This window comes from Bos mutus, chromosome 14, assembly GCF_027580195.1.
Source record: "Bos mutus isolate GX-2022 chromosome 14, NWIPB_WYAK_1.1, whole genome shotgun sequence".
Taxonomy (NCBI): Eukaryota; Metazoa; Chordata; class Mammalia; order Artiodactyla; family Bovidae; genus Bos; species Bos mutus.
In genome coordinates, this window is record NC_091630.1 from 34,444,551 (window position 1) to 34,465,245 (window position 20,695).

At 36.3% G+C, this 20,695-nt stretch overlaps 1 protein-coding gene across 1 annotated transcript in view; it reads right to left on the minus strand.

The window, feature by feature from the left end:
* Positions 1-20,695, minus strand: part of EIF3H (eukaryotic translation initiation factor 3 subunit H) — a 95,380-nt gene that overhangs the window by 47,912 nt on the left and 26,773 nt on the right. The window contains exon 2 of the mRNA XM_005897247.3: positions 17,473-17,629. Within this exon, the coding sequence (XP_005897309.1) occupies positions 17,473-17,629 (157 nt within the window). The remainder of the gene's footprint in view (positions 1-17,472; positions 17,630-20,695) is intronic.

Genomic DNA, 20,695 nt, shown 5'->3' on the forward strand with positions numbered 1-20,695 from the left:
ATCATCATGTAAGTCTAGTCTACAAGTTTAGACTTAGCTGTCACTCACTAATGCAAATTACCCAGAAGACATCAAACTTCTCATCTCTATCCCTTTGGTCATTCCCACTACCAATGCTCAAACGGGTCTTCTTGCAGTTTAATATTTTTTCTTAAACCAGATCTGAATATTGTTAAAATACAAAAACCTTATATAGTTGCCCACTGTCAGTGGTACAAAGGTCAAACTCTTCAACAAAATGATCAAAACTAATATACCCTGTGTTGTAGGTATCGACTGTCTCCACTTTACAGAGGTGGAAACTAAAGCTGAACGCTGGAGTGGGGTGCCATTTCCTTCTCCAATGCACGACAGTGAAAGGGAAGTCGCTCAGTTGTGTCCGACTCCTAGCGACCCCATGGACTGCAGCCTACCAGGCTCCTCCATCCATGGGATTTTCCAGGCAAGAGTACTGGAGTGGGGTGCCATTGCCTTCTCCGGCTTAACTGTCTAGAAGGTAACAAAACTCATCCTGAGTAGGATGGTGCAACAGCAGCTAAAACAAAAGACTAAAACCAACTATCAATTTCCTTAAGCCTTCAACTTCTTAAAGAAAACTCCTCTTCACTTTTTAGTCACTACTTAGCAAAAACATCAATGGCTAAAAGCAAGTATAGTTTATTGTTCCTGTTTTTAGTGAATCAACCAACATTCTTAAAAAAAAAAAAAGACTTATACAGTCTGAAGGGAAGCCAGAGCATCCATAAGTAAAACTGGAATCTAATATGCAAGTTAAATTTAGCATGCTTGGAGTTCAGAGAGTCCATTTATAAGGTAAAAGTTAGGTTAAACATAACACTGGTACTTTTAAACACCTTTTTTGAGAAATGGGATGGGATTTTTCTATCACTGCTAATTTACTTAGAAATTACATGCTTTCCCAAGTTAAATCCACCCTTCTAAATACAGAGTATGCTCAAAACATTCAACCAGCTACCTTTAATCATATAATAAGACTTCTGGTCTAAATTTACTTTGTTAAATTTCTTTATTCTAATCAGTTGTCCTTCAAAGCTAAGAAGAAAAAATACTTTTTCTAAATATGTTCAAATCAGGGAAAAATATATTCTTTAATCACAAAACTAAAACTAAGGAAACTAAAACACTAAAAATGTTTGTTACATTATTCAAACACTGTTAACACTATTCCACTACCTAAAGGATCACTTAAACTAATTTAGCTTTGTATGTAATTTACAATCTCCCTTTTTTGGTTCTAGCCATTCAACAAACATTTTATTGCGCATTTACCCTGTGTCACTATTCTACATATAAGGGAAACAATACATCTTCGCTCCTGAGCTCAGTAAACAACCAGTCTAATAAAAGTGAATAAGAGAAAGAGGTAATTAAGATTAAGTCTGACAGTCCTCATAATATTTACTAGTTACTGAAGCATTTTCATTTATCTCCAAAAATTCTTTGCTACTTTTCCCACCAGGAGGTAGAACTTAACTCTCCCCTTAAGCAGTAACTTACTTCTAGGGACAAATAGTAACTATTCAGTGGAGAAACCTGGCCGTCATCCCCTAAACTGAGTGGCCAAGGTTAGTATCACCAGTACTAAGACATGTTGAGATGATGTCCTTCCCAGTATGATGTGATTAGAAAGGCATTTCTCCTGTATTCTTCCCCAAATTCCATAACCTCAATCTAATCATGAGAAGGCAACACACAGACCAAACTGACAGACAGTGGACAAGAGGCCTGACAATACTTTCCAAAATGCCAGTCAGGAAAAACAGGGAAAAGGTGGACTGCAGGAGACTAAAGAAACGTGACAGCTAAATGCAACAGGTATCCTGAACTGACCTTTGAACAGAAAAAGGATGTGAGCAGGAAAACTAGAGAAATACAGATGAAATCTGTAGTTTACTTAATGGTGGTGTGCCAATTCTTAGTTTTGACAAATGCACCGTGGTTATAAAAGATATTAATAATAAGGGAAACTAGGTAAAGGTTAAACAAGGACTCTTTGCAATTTCTATAAATCTAAAATTATTTCAAATTAAGAGAAGAGAATAATCCACTATCCAGGAACAAGGCAGATTTTGGTTTGGGTAGAAAACAAGTGGTTCAGTAAGCTGGCATTAAGGCGGGGGGCGGGGGCAGGAATTGAGGGTAATGTCGCAAGAGAGAAAAGCAGGAACCACGTATCCTCAAGATTTAGCTCAAATCCCACTAGTTACAACTAGTTACAACCTAGTGCTTAAGTGGCTTCCTCTTCTGAAATCACTTCCTATACAGCCAATTGTACATAACCAAGCACCACCTGGGAATAGTAAAGAACTTAACTTCATAAAGTAGCCACGTGCTCAACACAATAAGTGTTCAAAAAATGTTAACCATTACGACTGAGGTTGTAATGTTATCATCACCAATACAATAATAATGACGACAATGACGATGATAATGACAATATTCAAAGATTACTGCCTCCCCATGGCTAGTTTTCAAGACTTTTACTTTTTAGTGATCTTTCCCAGTTAAAAAGAGAAAAACAAAAACTTCTTGCTATGTGCTTACTAATAGCTAGGAAAAATACCTATTTTATTAATAATAGCAAAATTTTGATGTACAATTGCTTTTTTCCCCATACAAAGAGCCATAATAAAGTTAGTCAACAGATATGAAGAGATATTTGGAGTCAACAATCAAATAGAACTTTAAGAACTGCAGAATGAGGAAATCAAAGGGATGTCTCCAAATTTCAAAATAATCAAGCTTCCAAATCTCCCATGTTTCACATATGATCAACTGCAGACTGATAGCATTCAAGGAAGGGAAAACAAAACTTCCAAAAGTTCCAAAATAAGAATATAAAAGATAAGGAACGTGAGCATCCGTGGATTCTGGTCTTCACTGACTGCAGGGGCCCTAGCACCAATCCCCCTTGGGTACCAAGGGACAGCCGTACATCCTTTCTTATTTTCTTAACTGGGAAGTTAAATATCTGAAATGTTTCAAACATCCCAAAGAAAAAAACAAGCTATTTAAGGCTGGTTTTCAATTATTTCAAGCATTTTTTTCTTCATCTCTTAATTTTACCAATTGTATGTCCATGTGAAGCTCTCACAGTGGCACAGTGGTAGTATACGCTATGCTGGTGGTCAAAGTTGTGTTGACACCAAATGTGAAAGTTTGAAGAGGTCCTTTGTACACAAGGTATTTTGCAGTGTATACAAACTATTGCCAATAATACTGTGTGGGACCACACATGGGAAAATGTTAATTTCTGCATCAAATACTCCTGATATTGAAGTTCTGGTGGGCTATAATGAATATTCTCCAACACCCAATTCATATTCCATTAAGAGATGAATCTGAATCAGCCAGAATGAATTCAGATACTCAATAGTATGTCTGAGATGGCACAGCATAAAAGTAAAAAAGTTTATCTAACTTATGTGAAAAGTTACAGCACATAATATACAACTCTGCCCATGTTGCTTAGATATTAAACCATTAGGAGTAGACAGTAAAGTCGCAAAGTTAACTTGAGTTGTTTCTTCCAAGAGAGAAACTCTTTTTCAGCTGAAATATCAATGTTCTATCGTTTCTGTAAATTATAGAGATTTCCAAGATAGAGTGATAATTCAAAAAGGGTATCAGATACCACCTTATCCAAGTGACCAAAGTTAACATCACCAGTGATGTCATGTGGATAACATTCTAATCCAACAGGATGCAGTAAAAAGAGCACTCACCGTTCTGGGTTTTCTCCTCAAAACTCTAGTCTAATCATGGAAAAATATCTGACAGACCTAAACTAAGGGACATTTTACAAAACACTTAATTGGTACTCCTCAAAACTACCCAGATGAAGGAAAACAACGAAAGACTGAGGAATGGAACAGACCAGAAAGGACTACGGGAGACACGACGACCAAAAGTCACGTGGGATCCTGGACCGCATCTGGAAAAGCGAAGGACACTGATGGAAAAACTGGTGGAATCTGGATAAAGTCTGGAGTTCAGTTAACAGTAATGCACCAATGTTGGTTTCTTAGACTTATGTACCACAGGAATGTTAAGATGATAACATTAGAGGAAGCCTGGCTGAGGTCTATAGAAACCTCTCTAAATTATCTCTGCAAGTTTTCAGTACACCCAACATTATTTCAAAATAAAAAATGTAATAAAAAAAAATTAAAACTCCAGAAGAACTTGTTTATAAAAGTTATCTAGGAACAAACTTATGGCTGCCAGGGGTGTGGGGGGCTTGGGGGGAAGGGACAGTTAAGGAGTTGCGGATGGGCATGTACACAATGCTATATTTAAAATGGATAACCAACAAGGACCTACTGTATAGCACATGGAACTCTGCTCAGTGTTATGTGGCAGCCTGGATAGGAGGGGAGTTTGATGGAGAACAGATACATGCATGTATGGCTGAGCCCCTTCCCAGTTCACCTGTAACTATCACAACATTGTTAATTGGCTATACTCCTGTACAAAACAAAAAGTTAAAAAAAAAAAGTTATCCAGTAGCCACAGATAAACTTTCTTGGAATGAACACTATCACTAATGCATTCAATCACCAAGCTAAGTTTCATAAATATTTCAAATACACCACCAAGAAGAAAAATCTGAGATTAAGTCACAGTATTATAAAGAACATGACAGTCATTAACTCAACTACATTAACTTAAGACTCTTCAGTTCAGTAACTTCTTACTACTTACTGAACAAAACCCAAATTCCTATAAGGCTCTAAATGACAGAGCCCCTTATTTCTCACTCAGCAGGATTTATTCAGATAGCCAAGCTTTCTGAGAGTTGCTAGACAACGGCAAGCTCATTCCCACCTCAGAGATGGCCTTTGCACTTGGTTTTCTTCTAGTCCTGGTTCTCAAACAGCTGAATACATCTCAGGACCAGGGACCCATTTAAGGTGGGGTGCCAACTGCTAAAGTATCTGTTCATTTCTTCCACTCTACTTAACACAATGTATAATTATTTCACCTGGTTAACTATCTTATGTTTCTCTCCTCTAGGTGTTCACTAGGTTGTCTCTAAATATCTGGCAAAGTTCCTGAAACAGCTGGACTCAGTAAATATCTTTTGAATGAATGAATGAATGAATCTACCAACTTGTAAAAACTATTCTCAAGACAGGACATGACTGTCTAAAGAATTCCATCCCATGAATGGACAGTTCTGTCAGAATAGTGAAGTAAATCTTCTTTACTCTTTATTTCTATTTTTAGTAGATCATAGTTCTGTCCCTTGGAGCTTTAATCCTCTCTTAAGACAGCCCTGAAAATATCAATCCATAGCTATATCACACTGACTCTTCCAAACAACATGTGTACTTTTCAAAATGCCCCCCAAAGCTCCCTGAATTGAAAAATATTTAATATTTTAGTAAAGCTTTTATTATGCCCTGCTGGTTATCAACAGCTCACATTTGTCTTACCCACCTGCTCTGTGATACACACCAGTATCTAAGAACAGATGCTTTTCACAAATTATGCAAGAGGAAAAGGGATGACAAACAGGATTGAATTCTTCTAGAATATGTCAGATACTAAAGCTATTTGATACAGGAGGTCAAGCCCTCAAAATGTGTGTATAAACCTGAACTCAACCTTTTGCCATTTCTTCCAATTCTCTGGTATCACCTTTTCACTCTTATTGCTACTGCCCACATTTCACTCAAACCTCCATTATCCATTCTGTTTTTCCTGCTTCTAGACCAAGATAGACAGACAGATTTTATATCCTCACACCCCTGCTGGGGAACCTAGAATGACACACAACTGCTTCAAGTTTAAGCCTCTTTTTTTTCAAGGATTCTGTCTTCCATAATCTGACTCTATTATTATTTCAGACCATTCCCCCAAACTAAGTCTTTGTTCTAAGTGACAGGCCTCATATTTCCCTGCTTGTATCACCTGCTTGTTTCTAAATCTATGGCTCTGCATTTTATGAGTTCACCTTTCCTCAATCAATGAGTCACAAACCTCTAAAACTTAAAAGCACTACCCTACTTTCTAAAATAAGAATGTTACAAAGCTCTTGGTCAGCAATTTTTCCAATGATCAAATATTTTCCTATTTTTAATAGTTTTTCCTTTGTCTTACCATGGAAAACAAAAAGGCTGTTGATTGATTAACACTTCCATACGCTTCTTTCAATACCAAGGGCAAATCAGGTATAGTAAAAGAAGACCATTATATTCTTAAGTGCCTTTAACCACTTAAGGCTTAAAAGTTATTCTGGGACATGGAAACTTCAAGCCAAGCTAACAACAGTTGTAAGAGTACTCAAAACTCAAGACAGTGAAAATTAATGAGCACATCAATAAATGTACAAAGCATTTTACATGTAAACTTTCAAAACAGCACTTTTAATATGCTAAGGACAATAATATCTTAAATTATTAAATCTCCCCTGTCTTCTTTTTACTAATCAAAATGAATATTTATGTCCCTAGGCCAAAACATTTGCTTAACGATGGTACTTAACAAAGATACTATTAGGTACTTGTGAAAGACTATTTCTAAAATTAGTAGAAGGAATATCTGTTGATTTTAATGACTAAAAATTTCATTCATCTATATCAACAGGCTAACTAAAGTTTAACTTTTCAAGTTCAAAGACAAAAAGCAAGACAATTTATCAAATTCTGTGATTAGTATAATTTATTCATTATGGGTGAAGTAGTTAAAAAATCTTTCCATAAATTCTCAAAGATGTTCATCAAAACCACTTAATACCAGCTGAAGGGAAACCAATAGCAGTACCACATTCTCAAAACATGAAATATATATTTTAAATGCACGTATTTATATCAAACAATAATTAACTGAATTATGCCAAACAGCATTATAGTGCCCCACTACTATATGATAAACAAAAGTGTAATTATGATCCAAGTAAAAATCTAAAGAGAAGCAAAGTCAGATGAACTTGATACTCAACTGCTGTACTTTCAAGCTTTTAATTTTGTTTAAAAGCTTTTCTCATTCTAAGGATTGCTGAGCTGTTGAACTTGCTCAGCTTGGCCAGGGCCTTTCTTTTCAAAAATCTCTCTGCAATGAAAGAAATTATGGTCTAAATCACAAAGATGACAAGAAACCTTAGCAATTTAAATAGACAAGCCTTGAAATAATATTGTGATCAAAGTATCAAGCAGCCTAATAAAACCCAGGTGGCTCAAGCTTATCATATATGGTACTCATTACCACAATTGCACTATTTAATCTACTTCCTGGTGTCAACAAAAACTTTCTGTTATTAATTCCCTCCAGTTATGGATCTGCTTAAGTTACTGCAGTTTTCTGATAAGACAGCTCTTTGTCCAAAAAAAATTTTTAAAAGAGGGAGCGAGTCTCATTTTAAATGTTTCAGAACTAGAGCCATGGCTGGTAAAAACCACAGAAACCACAGTGGCTTTGTATTATTAGTCATCTATATAAGGTTATGTTAATTCCTAAGGAGGTACCAGATGACTTATGATTAACACAGTTTTATAAGGGCTCCTATGTTTACATCAAAAAGGTAACCATATGCATACGCAAAGAACGGCTTTACAAGTTCTAAGCCTCAGATTCAAACAAGAGATTTACCTACTGACAAAGCTATATAGGTTAGATTCTGCCAGTCAATTCCTCTTACCCATATACAACTTCTCCATCATTCACATGGTTACAACTTGTAAGATTTTAAAGCAATTTTCCCATTTATAGGTCTTACTGACCTTTTAAAAGAGTATTTAAATGTTTCTCAGGAAACTTGTTTTATAGTATAATTTCTTTCCAAAAAGATTCCATTTAGGCAAAGTAAAAATGCTAGCATTATTACATCTACCTCAACAATGGTGTCAAACCCTAAAGCAGCATAAAGATTCTATCCCCCTCCCCACAAAAAAATTGAGAAAAATATAACAGGGTGGCAAGATCATGGTTACTGTCTTTGGATTTTCTACTTGGTCTCAAGCATAGGTACCACAATATCCAAAAGGTGAAGTTGAGAGCTGAATGTGTTTCAAGCCTCTGGTTTACAGACAGCTGGCTGTACTGGGTACAAAGAAAAACCACTCACCACTCAGCGTTTCATGAGTGGCACCCAGTGTTCACACAGATTCCTTACAACTCACAGATCTATTTCCTTTCCACACTCTCTTCTCTTTCACTCTGCTTGCGCAGATGGCAGGCACAGCAGATTGGAAGCACTGCACAGCATACCACTTAAGCATACTGTGTACTCAGTAAAGAAGGAAATTCACATGACAGGCTTTATCAGTATTGTCTGTTTAAGGCATCTACAAAGCGATGTATTCCAGAAAGTCTTCCTGTGTCAAGTCACAGATTGATCTCCAAAGTTAAATTAAACCATCTATTCAACCTATTGTTTGTAACCGCATTTGACAGCATTTAATAAGAATGTATTTTCCCTCCCTTAACCTAACCAGATCAATTTATACTTTTAATTAGGTCCTTTTAGCATTGAAATGGGCTTAAGAGTGCCTGAGCTGACTGTATATATTCAACCATCACTAATTTTCTGTTGACCTGAAGGTTAGAATTGCCCTTCATTTTTATTTAATACCTCGTATACAGGCACAGACTTAAGAAACTTTCTGAATCTAGTGTTAAATTCAACAATCCAGCTGTGCTAATAGTAATGATAACACCAAAAAGTCGCCTTTAAGTAAATACGTCATGCCTACATGTCACAACTACATGCATCTATCTCTCCCTCACTCACAACGATTTCAACAAAACACTGGGAATATGGAAAACCCTCCTAAACTGTGGTGAATTAACATAATAGATGAGCAGGTTGGAATTTCAGGCTCTAGATTAGCCACTTATTCTAAACTTGGGCCTCTCTAGGCTTCAGCTTCCAAAGTGTACAAAAACAATCACAAAAGTTCCTCTTGTGATCCACTCTGCAAATGTGAAAACTGAGACTAGAGACCCATGATTACAATTAGTAATAAACCAGAACTTTACCAGAACTCCATCTAAATTTATGTCTTTCAGAACGTTTGCAAGGTCTGTATATAAATGATTCAAAAATTTTTCTCAACCAAGAGCTATAACGGTAAATGTATACACACACCATTTCCACACATGTGGAACTGGCTGCAACTTATTTTTTATCAAGCTGCCTATAGGATGAGGAGACAAGAAACAAAGAAATACAAATCTGGATTCTAGCAATACATTAGTCTCATGGTTAATCATGTCAAACATCTCCTAAAGGAGCAGGGAAGTAACCCAGACATGCTTACAGTGATTTTAACAGTTCACAGTATGTCTAATACCATCCCATTCCTCATTCATTCGTCAGAAAAAATGGCTAATACCCACAAAGGTGTTATGTCACCACTCTTCATATAACCCTTCACCCTCTTCTAATAATGAATCTTTGCAATGTTTTATTTTATCTGTGTTTCAAAGTAGGAATGGTGGTAAGAGTGGTATGAGGAGGAAAAGAAGAAATTTCTAAATTAAGGAGAAATAATTCACCTTAGCAAGTCTTGCTCACAGACTTTTAAAACTGAGTATTTTTGTTTACAGATTAAATTATTGACAGAGGAAGTTTTACCTACAGATTTGGGAACCCCACCCAAGTGATATCAAAAATAAATATAAAATATTTCTAATACAAAAATGAAAAACATGGTAATTTACAAATCTTGAGGAACCATGTTATTTTACAAAATAATGGAATTACCCTGAATCGCAAATCCATAGATGTGTAGATTTACAGACACATATTTATAATTCTAAGCTATTCTTCAACTACACAAAAACCTTCCAGAGACTTGCACCTGAATAGCAACATAATCTTCACTTAGTATACTAACAATCTGATTTCACTAAATAATGTGCTAACAAATCTCCCCATGCTTCAAGTCACAAACATTGCTCAGAACAGCTAGGTTCTTGAAATAATGAACACCGCAGAAAATATCCTTAGCAGGTATAGACACGAAGTGGCCACTGGAAATGCCTGGCACATAGTTCCCCCTGAAATACTGACTTGATGAGTGAATAACAAAGGGATAAAGAAAGAAAAGAAAAGGAGAAGGTAAAGTGAGAACAGAGCAGCCTGGAAGCTACAGTAGCTTGAGGACAAATGCTATTTGCGGAGGAACTGCTGCTGCCGCCTTTTACTGCTTGCTGGGGTCATTAACGTGTGCCCCAAGCCCAAAGCCCCCACGAGGACTCTGCTGCGGGACTCTTACGACCATTATTGCTGCCTGTGGGACTAGTAGCCTGCCACCTAAAACTATGTGCTCAAGGTCCTCACCCATCCAATTCTACAAAACAGAAACAAGACAGATATATTTCTGCAAAGACCACTGAAATAGCTATAATCCTCTCACCATTCAAGGAGGAGAGAAAGGTTGTCTGTACATTAAAATGTCTGTAGGTTAAATATTAGAGAAAACAAAGGGTGAATGTGCAGAGGGTGAAAAGAGGGGCGATGCAGGGTTGCATTATAAACTCAGCCATTATACTGTTACTTAAGTCGAAATAAATATTGCCTTTGTTTTCAGAAATATTAGAAAGCATCTAAAATGTACTGAGTAAAAATTGCTGATTAAAAAAAAAGGCAGCAAATAATCCTCATGTTGAAACGGGATAAAGATATGAAAAGATCAATCTAAAACTGGTAATAGGTAAGTCTTGGAGAGTAATCTCAAACAGATAAAAGTTTCAAGAGCTATGAAAGTTTCACCTAGAGAGACGAATACAAAACAAACAGAACACTTCACTCTTAATAAAAAGGGCAGTTTGCAAAATACAATATTAGCACCAAAACATCAAACCTAACTATAATTAATCTATCAATCTACAAAACTTGCAGGTCAGATAATATATTGAATTGGGGGAGTGAAGCCAGGTAACACTTCTCCTGGGTAAGATAGAAAGCTAGCTTTAAATGTGATGATTAGGACAATTTTTAGTAAAACAGAAATAGCAAGGATCTTTGGTTACACACTAACTGTGACTTTTTGACATTTTAATTAGTGCCCAGACAGTTCATTTTTAATGGTTATTATCTTAAAGTTTAATAATGAATTCAAATATCTATACCTAATGTCATTGTGGTTCAAAAGTAAGGCTATTTTTATTTAATTAAAATTTAAACCACTGGGAATAGTAATTTAAGGATTACATTTTTAGACTTGGGAAACAGGAATTTTAAATACTATTTAAGTATTGTATCCACCTGTAATTTTCAAATCTTAAAGTATTACTTTAAGTCTGCACAAAATTTGAACAGGTTTTACTTGGCTTCTCTCCAAACCATAGCACTTACGCTTCAGGGACCAAGGGAGGGTACAGTGTAAAGCGCTTTAATTTCTGAAAGCAGAAAAATCTTTTCCCTTGACCACATTTTCAATAGTATATCCTTCCACGCACAGGAGTTTCTCAATTCACTTAAAAAGCGAGGGGAAAATCCTAAATTTTAAAACACGAAGTAAACACAAAAAATATTTTTCAAGCTTTTAAAAAGAAGCAGACTTTGCTCCTACTCTTGTATTTTAAAATCTGCAGACACCCAAACTAGAAGAACGAAAAAGGCATACAAACATCAGGATTGAGGCTTTATATCTGGATTTTACTTCTCATATTCTAATCACCTTAATAAGCCAAAAAAACTAAACATATAAAATATGGTTAAGGTTATTAAGTTAGTTTCAAATCACAAACCATAGCTTTATGAGTGATCAAAATAATTTAAGTAAGCAATAATCTAAAGTTCATTACCCTGAATATTCAGCAATAAATCACTCAGTGTGAAGGATTTAACATTTTCAAAACACCACCGTGAATAACCACCAAGCATCAGTACCCTGGAGAACTGCGGCGTAAGTCAGAGGACAGAGTCTCTCCAGTTACCTGACTATACAGTATTTCATTGAAAATGACACATATATGAAATAGTTTATTAAATATTTAAGATTTATTAAGCATTCTATTTAAATACCTATTAAATATTTTAAATAGAGCTAAATGAAGCAAGGGTCCTGAGTTTCTATAAACAAAGCACTCAACTACCGTCAGGCATCTTTTTATGTATTAAAAGAGCCTAGATGTCAAAGACAACTTCACTACCTGATAGAAAATCAGCAACAAAATTTGAAAAATACTATCAAGGGACATAATCAGCTCTGAATAATAAAGATGCCAAATTAAATATATATTAGTTTGTTCTTTGTTTCTAGAGATGCTTGTGTTATATATGAGGGCCCCAAAATGTGAATAACTTAAACAAACTCAGAAGACATAACTCCCTTAAAAATTACTTAAAATGCAACTGATAATCAACTTTACCTCCCCTGTAACTGTAAAGTCTTCCCCAAAAGGAATGAGTAGCTCATATCTGAGTGTTGCCATCATTTTTTCCTTTTCTCACTCTAAACTTACATCAATTCTATTTCACAATTCTTTACACACTTGTCTCTCCCACCTAAAATCTTTCAAAGCAGTAACTAGATTTCGTATCTGTATCTTTTTCACCACCCACTCAATGTAATTTGCTGGATAAAAGCTGAAAAGAAATTTTTTCCTAAGATATCTGAAACATTTTTATCATACCTCCTCCACTTAATGATCTGAGGCCACAAAGTAAATTTGCTCCTACTTCTCCAATAAGTTTCAAAACACATTCCAATACGGTCTACATAAACCTTCAATATTTCTACTAAGAAAAGTTCTTTGGGAGAAAAAATAAAGCAATAAAAGAAATGGGTTTTTTTAAAAAACTAAATTTGTCAAACAGATCACAGTGATCGCTGACTGTTCATACAGATAGAAGATAATACAAAATAATAACTAAACATCATGTCTTTTCACAGAATGTCCCCATCGGTCTGAGAAAGTATGAAAGGCTTTCTCTGTTCTGACTCAGTGCTTTCCTGAACTCAAAAGCAATACACAGCTGAAGCAGTAACCACCGGCTAGGTTTAAAGCCATTTTGCCCTCACCGTGTGGGCCGCAAGCAAAGGAGAAGGTGAGACTTCAGGAAGCAAGTAATTAAGCAGAGACTTTCTCCAATGTAAACTGCGGCTTAGCCAGGTAGAAAGTATGGAAAATAATGTAACTATACAAACCCACTCTCTCCAAATCCAGTGATACCAAAATAACACCTATGCCATGAAAAATTACTGTGATTACATTTCATTTTAATTACATTTTGGCCAATCCATACTTTAGTCTTTAAAAAGTCTGTTGAAGGCTACACTACTACCTTTCTTTTGGAAGCCTGATGATAAAGTGATAGTGTACGGCACAGTGTTAAGTAGTGTTTCTTGCTCTAACACTAAACTTGAATAACAAAAAAGAAAATAATTTTCAAGTGCCTGAAAATAAACAGAAAGGTTAAGAGCTCTGTGTGTGTGCACACTGCTTCACTGTGTGAAATGACTTCAGTAATTACAGTCAGTACAGTCTCAGCTAGGCATCAGCTCACTCCCCTGACTCCATTTTAGTAGCACAATAGTCTTCATGCTTCATTTCTCTAAGAAACTTATTTGAAGGCCAAGGATCATCCATTGTGACTGACTTAATAGGAGCAAAATTTTCAAAATTGTCTATTCTAAATATGAAAATTATGGATTTGGCTCTGATTCAGAATAAAGTAAGCTTCTTATATCACCTGCAATATTATATTGATTTAGTTGACTGAAAAACAAGACAGTGAGTTATTGGATCTGTGTTTAATTCACTGCACTTTATAACCATATTTAAGGAATTTGATTGTATAAAAAGTATCTGAATCTTATCAGATGAAAATATTTTTCCCTTTTAGCAAGCCTCGGGTTGCGTGTCTGAGAAAACAAATTAGTCTCTAGTTCTCCTAAGCTTGATAATAGTGCCCCCTAATGGGAATTTTAATATGAGTTTTCCTACTTAATTTTTTAAAAATCATATATTCTCTAATATGAGCACATTATCTCTCTAGAAAGTAAATTCTGTAACATAAAAGTGTATCAAGATTTAAACCATTCAAATGAGAGTTATCACATATGCCAAAAAAAAAAAGAGTGAAACTTCACGCCAACAGTTTCTTATTTTCTGAATCACCTTATTGTAACATAAATCCACTTTAGCACTACCCAAAATGTTAACCTCAAATGCAAATTCTCCTTCAGCTATGTTCCGAGTATTCAGTAAGTGAGCAATTAATATGTGCTTGATCAATCAGATAAAAACAGGTTCAGAAGTGAGTTATTCAGAGTCACACAGATCCTAACTATAGAGCTGAGATTTCCACCTGAGTTTTCTGGCCTCATATCACTGTCTTTCCACAATGCCTGGTCACATAATTGCACTAAACATTATTTCTTGCTCACATTTCAAATTAAGTATTTTAGGACTTCCCTAGTGGTCCAGAGGTTAAGAATTCGCCTGCCAATGCAGGGAACACAGGTATAATCCCTGGTCTGGTAAGATTCCACATGCCACGGGGTCGCAACCACTGAGCCTGTGCTCTAGAACCCATGCTCTGCAACAAGAGAAGCCACCACAATGAGCAGCCTGCACACTACAACCACTCTGTGTAACTAGAGAAAGCTCACACACAGCAATGAAGACCCAGTGCAGCCAAGAAGAATTCATTAACAAATAAACTGAGGATTTTATAAAACAAAATTAACTACTTGAGAAAACCACGAGACAATGTAAACTATCCAGGAATGGATTCTGCTTCCAACTGTGCCACTAACAGAGAAACTGAATAATTCACTTCAAATGAACCTCTTAGGCTCACTTATAAATCAAAGAAAGTATGCTAGCAAGCCATGGTCTTCCAATCTAAAATAGTTATTACTGAATTATAACTGTGCATCTCTAGATAGGGTGGTGAATATGGGAATCAGTTCAGTCGCTCAGTCATGGCCGACACTCTTTGCGACCCCATGAATCACAACACGCCAGGCCTCCCTGTCCATCACCAACTCCCGGAGTTCACCCAAACTCATGTGCATTGAGTCGGTGATGCCATCCAGCCACCTCATCCTCTGTCGTCCCCTTCCCCTCCTGCCCCCAATCCCTCCCAGCATTAGGGTCTTTTCCAATGAGTCAACTCTTCGCTTCAGCTGGCCAAAGTATTGGAGTTTCAGCCTCAGCATCAGTCCTTCCAATGAACACCCAGGACTGGTCTCCTTTAGGATGGACTGGTTGGATCTCCTTGTAGTCCAAGGGACTCGCAAGAGTCTTCTCCAGCACCACAGTTCAAAAGCATCAATTCTTCGGCACTCAGCTTTCTTCACAGTCCAATTCTCACATTCACACATGACCACAAGAAAAACCATAGCCTTGACTGGACGGACTTTGTTGGCAAAGTAACGTCTCTGCTTTTGAATATGCTATCTAGGTTGGTCATAACTTTCCTTCCAAGGAGTAAGCGTCTTTTAATTTCATGGCTGCAGTCACCATCTGCAGTGATTTTGGAGCCCAGAAAAATAAAGTCTGACACTGTTTCCACTGTTTCCCCATCTACTGCCCATGAAGTGAGGGGACCAGATGCCATGATCTTAGTTTTCTGAATGTTGAGCTTTAAGCCAACTTTTTCACTCTCTTCTTTCACTTTCATCAAGAGGCTTTTTAGTTCCTGAAATCTATTAATAAAGGATTAAAAATATCTGTCAAAACTAAAGAAGCCTAACTAAGAAGCCTATCAGTTCAGTTCAGTTCAGTCACTCAGTCATGTCCGACTCTTTGGGAATAGAGATATCCAAATACTGCCAGAATAGACTGAAGAGAAATCCCAACCATAATCTTGTGTTTTACACACATTTAATAGGCATATTATAGCCGTTCAAATGAAACAGGGAGACTCTGGCTGGCTTAAGATGAAAAAAAAAAGTTTTTTAAAAAATTCAAATACTTAAGTGCCTAGAATAAAACAGCCTTGGTTAGTTTCTAAAAGTACTACTTCAATTAAAAAAAGATGTGCAGACCAAACTGCAATATCAAGGTATCAATCTCATTCAGAATATACTTTGTGTTACTACACGTTCAAGGTACTATGAGGACATGAAGTCAAATGAGATAACATTTTACCAAAGTTAAAAGTGATCAATGAATGAAAGGAATTTAAAAAACAATCACATTTACAATAGCATCAAAAAGAATAATATACTTAGGAACAAACTTAACCAATGCAGCAAAACACTTGTATGCTGGAAATTACAAAACAGTGCTGAAAGACAAAACAAAAGGAAAAGACATCCATCAAGTATTCATGAACTGGAAGATTTAATACCGTTACGCTGTCCATAATACCCGATGTGATCTACAGATTCAATACAATCCCTATCAAAATACCAATGGCACTTCTTTTTTTTTTCCTTGCAGAAATAGGAAAAAAAACTATTTAAAATTCTTATGGAATCTCAAAGGACCCTAATAGCCAAAATAATGTTGAGAAAGAAAAACAAATTTGGAGACTCACACTTCTTGATTCCAAAACATATTACAAAGCAACAATAATCAAAAGAGTACAGCACTAGCATATAATTCCTAGAAGAAAATATATGGAAGAAGCTTTGTAATACTAGAACCTTCAAAATACTGGTCTTGGCAATGATTTCTTGGAGATTACACCATAAGTATAGGAAACAAAAGCAAAAATAGACAAGCTGAATTATATTAAAGCTTCTGTACAACAAAAGAAACACCAAAAGTGTGAAAGATAATACCTGCAAACCATATGGAGTAAATATGCAGAATATATAAAGAACTCCTTCAACAAAACCCAAGAAATTAGCAAAGGACTTGAAAAGACATTTCACCTTCTAAAGAAGACATAAAAGCAGCCAACAAGCATATGAAGAGGGGCTCAACGTCACTAATATTAAGAAAATGTAAATCAAAACCACAATGAGAGACTGCCTCACACCTGTCAGAATGGCCATCATCAACAAGACAACAAATGCTGACAAGAATGTGAGAATTCAGACAACCTAATTTTCAACTAGATTTAAAAAAAAAAAATCCTTTAGGATGCTGACCTTGGCCTTTGGTAGGATCTTTTTAACTACTATTGGCCTTTGCTAACAAAGCAATTACACCTGCAGCACAAACATTCTGAAATGCTTAAGGAGTATCTTCTTTCTCAAGTAGACAACTCATCTCTTCTTAAACAGTAAGTCAAAAAACTACAGAAGGAAATGGGTGTGGGACAAAGCGACGATTTCTGTCCTTCAGACTGTAATTGGTAAGCTGCTTTCACAATGAGAAATCAGCACAGCTCCTATCCAAATTATCAGAATCACAAATCCCGAATAACTAAAGGCCAAACTAATCAAGTTTTTGATAATATAACTTCATTTCAGAGAATCTGTAGAATCTTTTTCAAGAGACTGAGAACTAGGTTACTCTGATGAACTCCTGGTAACAATTATGAAAGGTTATGGTGAACACTGGATCAATAACCATTTGTGTGAGTACCCTTACCTTCATCAAAGTCAGCATCATCTTCAGTGTGCTGAGGGAAAGGAAAACAGTTGGTAATCTCAAGTCGATCTTCTACAACAAGGCCCAAAAGCACTCCTTGAACCACTTCAGTTCCTTGTCCTTCTTCCTGGTAATGTTTGATAATCTTTAATACCACCTAAAAGAAAAAAATAGAAGTTTAAATATCACTCTTATAGTTTACACTTCCTTTATTTCAAAGACAAAATAAAACTATACTGATGAACCCACAGTTATATGACAGAACTGACCAAATTTCTTACAAACCATTTCCTTTACCCTTACATAAAAAAAATCTTACATAGTCTAAATGTACACCTGAAACTCTTAGAATTTGAAGATGTGTCAAAAATGTCCATGTGGACTTCCCTGGTGGTTCAGTGGTAAAGAATCTGCCTGCCTATGCAGGAGACCCAGGTTCGATCCCTGATCCAGAAAGAGCCCACATGCCATGGAGCAACTAAGCTGGAGAGCTGCAACTACTGAAGCCTGCGTGCCCTAAAGCCTGTACTCTGCAACAGAAGAAGCCACTGAGATGAGAAGCTCCCATACCACAACTAGACAGTAACCCCCACTCACCACACCTAGAGAAGGGTCCGTGCAGCAACAAAGACCCAGCACAGCCGAAAATAAATTAAAAATAAGCAAATAAAATTAAAAGTCCATGTAGAACACTCACAACCTTTAAGTCAAAGATGCATAAAGGTCTGGCATCCAAGAATTCCTTCAGTTGAATCTAACATTACCACTTCAACCTGAGACTATTACAGAGAAAGTGACCCCGTTAACCTTTGTTAACAGCAATATCCTGTCACAAAAGATAAAAATATCAGTAAGACACAGAGATAAAGATATCAATTATCTGAACATCTAAATACAGAACCCTCTGACATACTCTCAACACCTCAAGACGGTTCCTGGACAGAGCATCTCATTAATCAGAGGAAGCAACAACAGGAACATGTATCCAAGAACTTGCTTGGTAACAGAGAACATAACGACAGCCCAGGCACCAGCACTACCTAATTTTTCTCAACAATAAGGATATACCAAATAACCTCTAATGGAATAGCCAGCTCTTCTATTTACTCTCTCCTTTAATATTCCCATTAAAATGAAGAGGTACACTGCATGACTGAATAGGCAATTAAAAGTTCACAGTAACAGTCATAATCAATAATAATTCCTACAACATGAGTCTCTTAATATATTAATGGGCTTTGAACAGTGCTTGGCACATAGTAGTATTAACAGTAGTAGTCTGTATTATTCAGTACAAGGATATGGCCTGAGACTAAAGGGTAATACAGTCTAAAATACAGTGGAAAGCTATCAGAGGGAAAAATAAGTCTAATAACAAAATGGGAATTAGAGTTTTACTGATTAGTGTTTAACTTAAAACAAGTATATTATTGATAGAAATAAATCATCAGTAACCAGTTAATAATACAGGTTACAATTATTGAACATCATGTACCAGGCAGTATTCTAATTATTATACCTGTATTATCAATCATGTAATCCTTGTAACTACCTTAGGAGAAAGCACTATATTATACTCATTTTACAAATAAGAAAGCTGAAGCAAAGAAAAGTTGAGTAAATGGCTAAAGATCACACATCCAGGAAATGGCAGAACCAAGATTTAAACTCCAAAGCTTATGGGCATATTTTAACAAGATGATTCTCATATCAGCAGCTTAATCATTAAAACCATGAGTTAGGAACAGACATGAAGCAAAGACTCTGTGATGAATGGACTCAGAAAGACTTTACACCAGTTTAAGATCCAGACCTAAGAACAGCAAGCAGTCAGCAGGGAAGAGCTCAACACAGAAGGACACCAACTAGACTGGCAGACCTTCAACACTGTGAAGTGGAGAACGTGCATAAGCCTTACACATTTCTGTATAAAAGACCTCTCCGTTTCTTGAAAGGCACAAAAATAGGCTCTAGGGGTCATGCAGGAAGAGGAAGAATGGTTTCCAGCTCTAGCATTTATTAGCTGTGACCTTGGGAAAACTATTTAATCTTCCCAAGTCCTAGATTTCTGACTTGCAAAATGGAACTGTTTCACAGCATTACTTAAGACTATTAAAAATGAGAAAACTGTACAGTAAAGATGTCACACAGGATCTGCCCTGAAATAATGCTCAATAATCAATATTATTGACTTTATCAATAAAAAGAAAACTGTTTAATTCCCATTCAACTTAACTTTACCAACAACAACCATTTTCACAATTAAAAAATAAAAGAAACATCGGTGACTAAGAAGGGCTAAACAAAACTGATAAAGAGTTATTACAAACACACCTATCAGCTTGCCCAGGTTACCTAGTTTCCTGAATACTGAACCCTATTAATGAACCACAGCTGAAATCAAAGTAAATGAGAGATGCTAGAAGATATCTGAGCTCAGTGTATATCTCTGCACCAACTGATTCCTAACAGCTGATTCCTACATGTGGGAAACGGAGTACTGATGACTAGGGCCCAGCACAATTTCACCAAAAGCCAGACCAAAATAACTTTATTTCCCTTTATAAAGAAAATAGAAGTGAGAAAAAACAATTATTATCTTTAAAAATGAATTAGCATAGTTCAAAAATAGCTTATACTGAAACACCGTCTTACTTTAAACAAAGTAAACTGGGAAGGGGTTGAGAGCAAAGTAATGGAACGGCACGGCAGCCTGGTATGCCTGCCCCAAGAATCAGTGCAATGTATACAGTATCCACGGAAGCGCAGTCCTCCAAGTAAGAGAGATTATCATCCCGCTCTTTCCTGCATCACTGACCTGCTACAGCCAGTTCTCTACAATGACCAAGAGAAAAGTTACCAGTAACAGTATTCACCTGAGTAATGGAAAAAGCAGTGGTTTAACTTCATTGGCTAAAGACAATCAACATGAATAAGTGTACCCCCTAAAGGACTAATTATAAGAGAGAAAGTTTAAAACCCTGTGATGAGAACCAGTTCAATGAATTAAACTCTCTCTACAGGCTGGGGACAATCACAAAGAGCACTGTCCAAACAGTGAGGCAGCAGAGGATGTGTCTTACTTTGAAAAGCAAAGTAAGGACCACAGGTGAGTTTCAGGAAACAGGGTATCCATTTTAAGGATGAATTCTCTCTAGCATTTCTGGGTGACCAAAACAGAAAGCCATAGGAAAGTCCTAGTGATCATTAAAATAATTTCCAA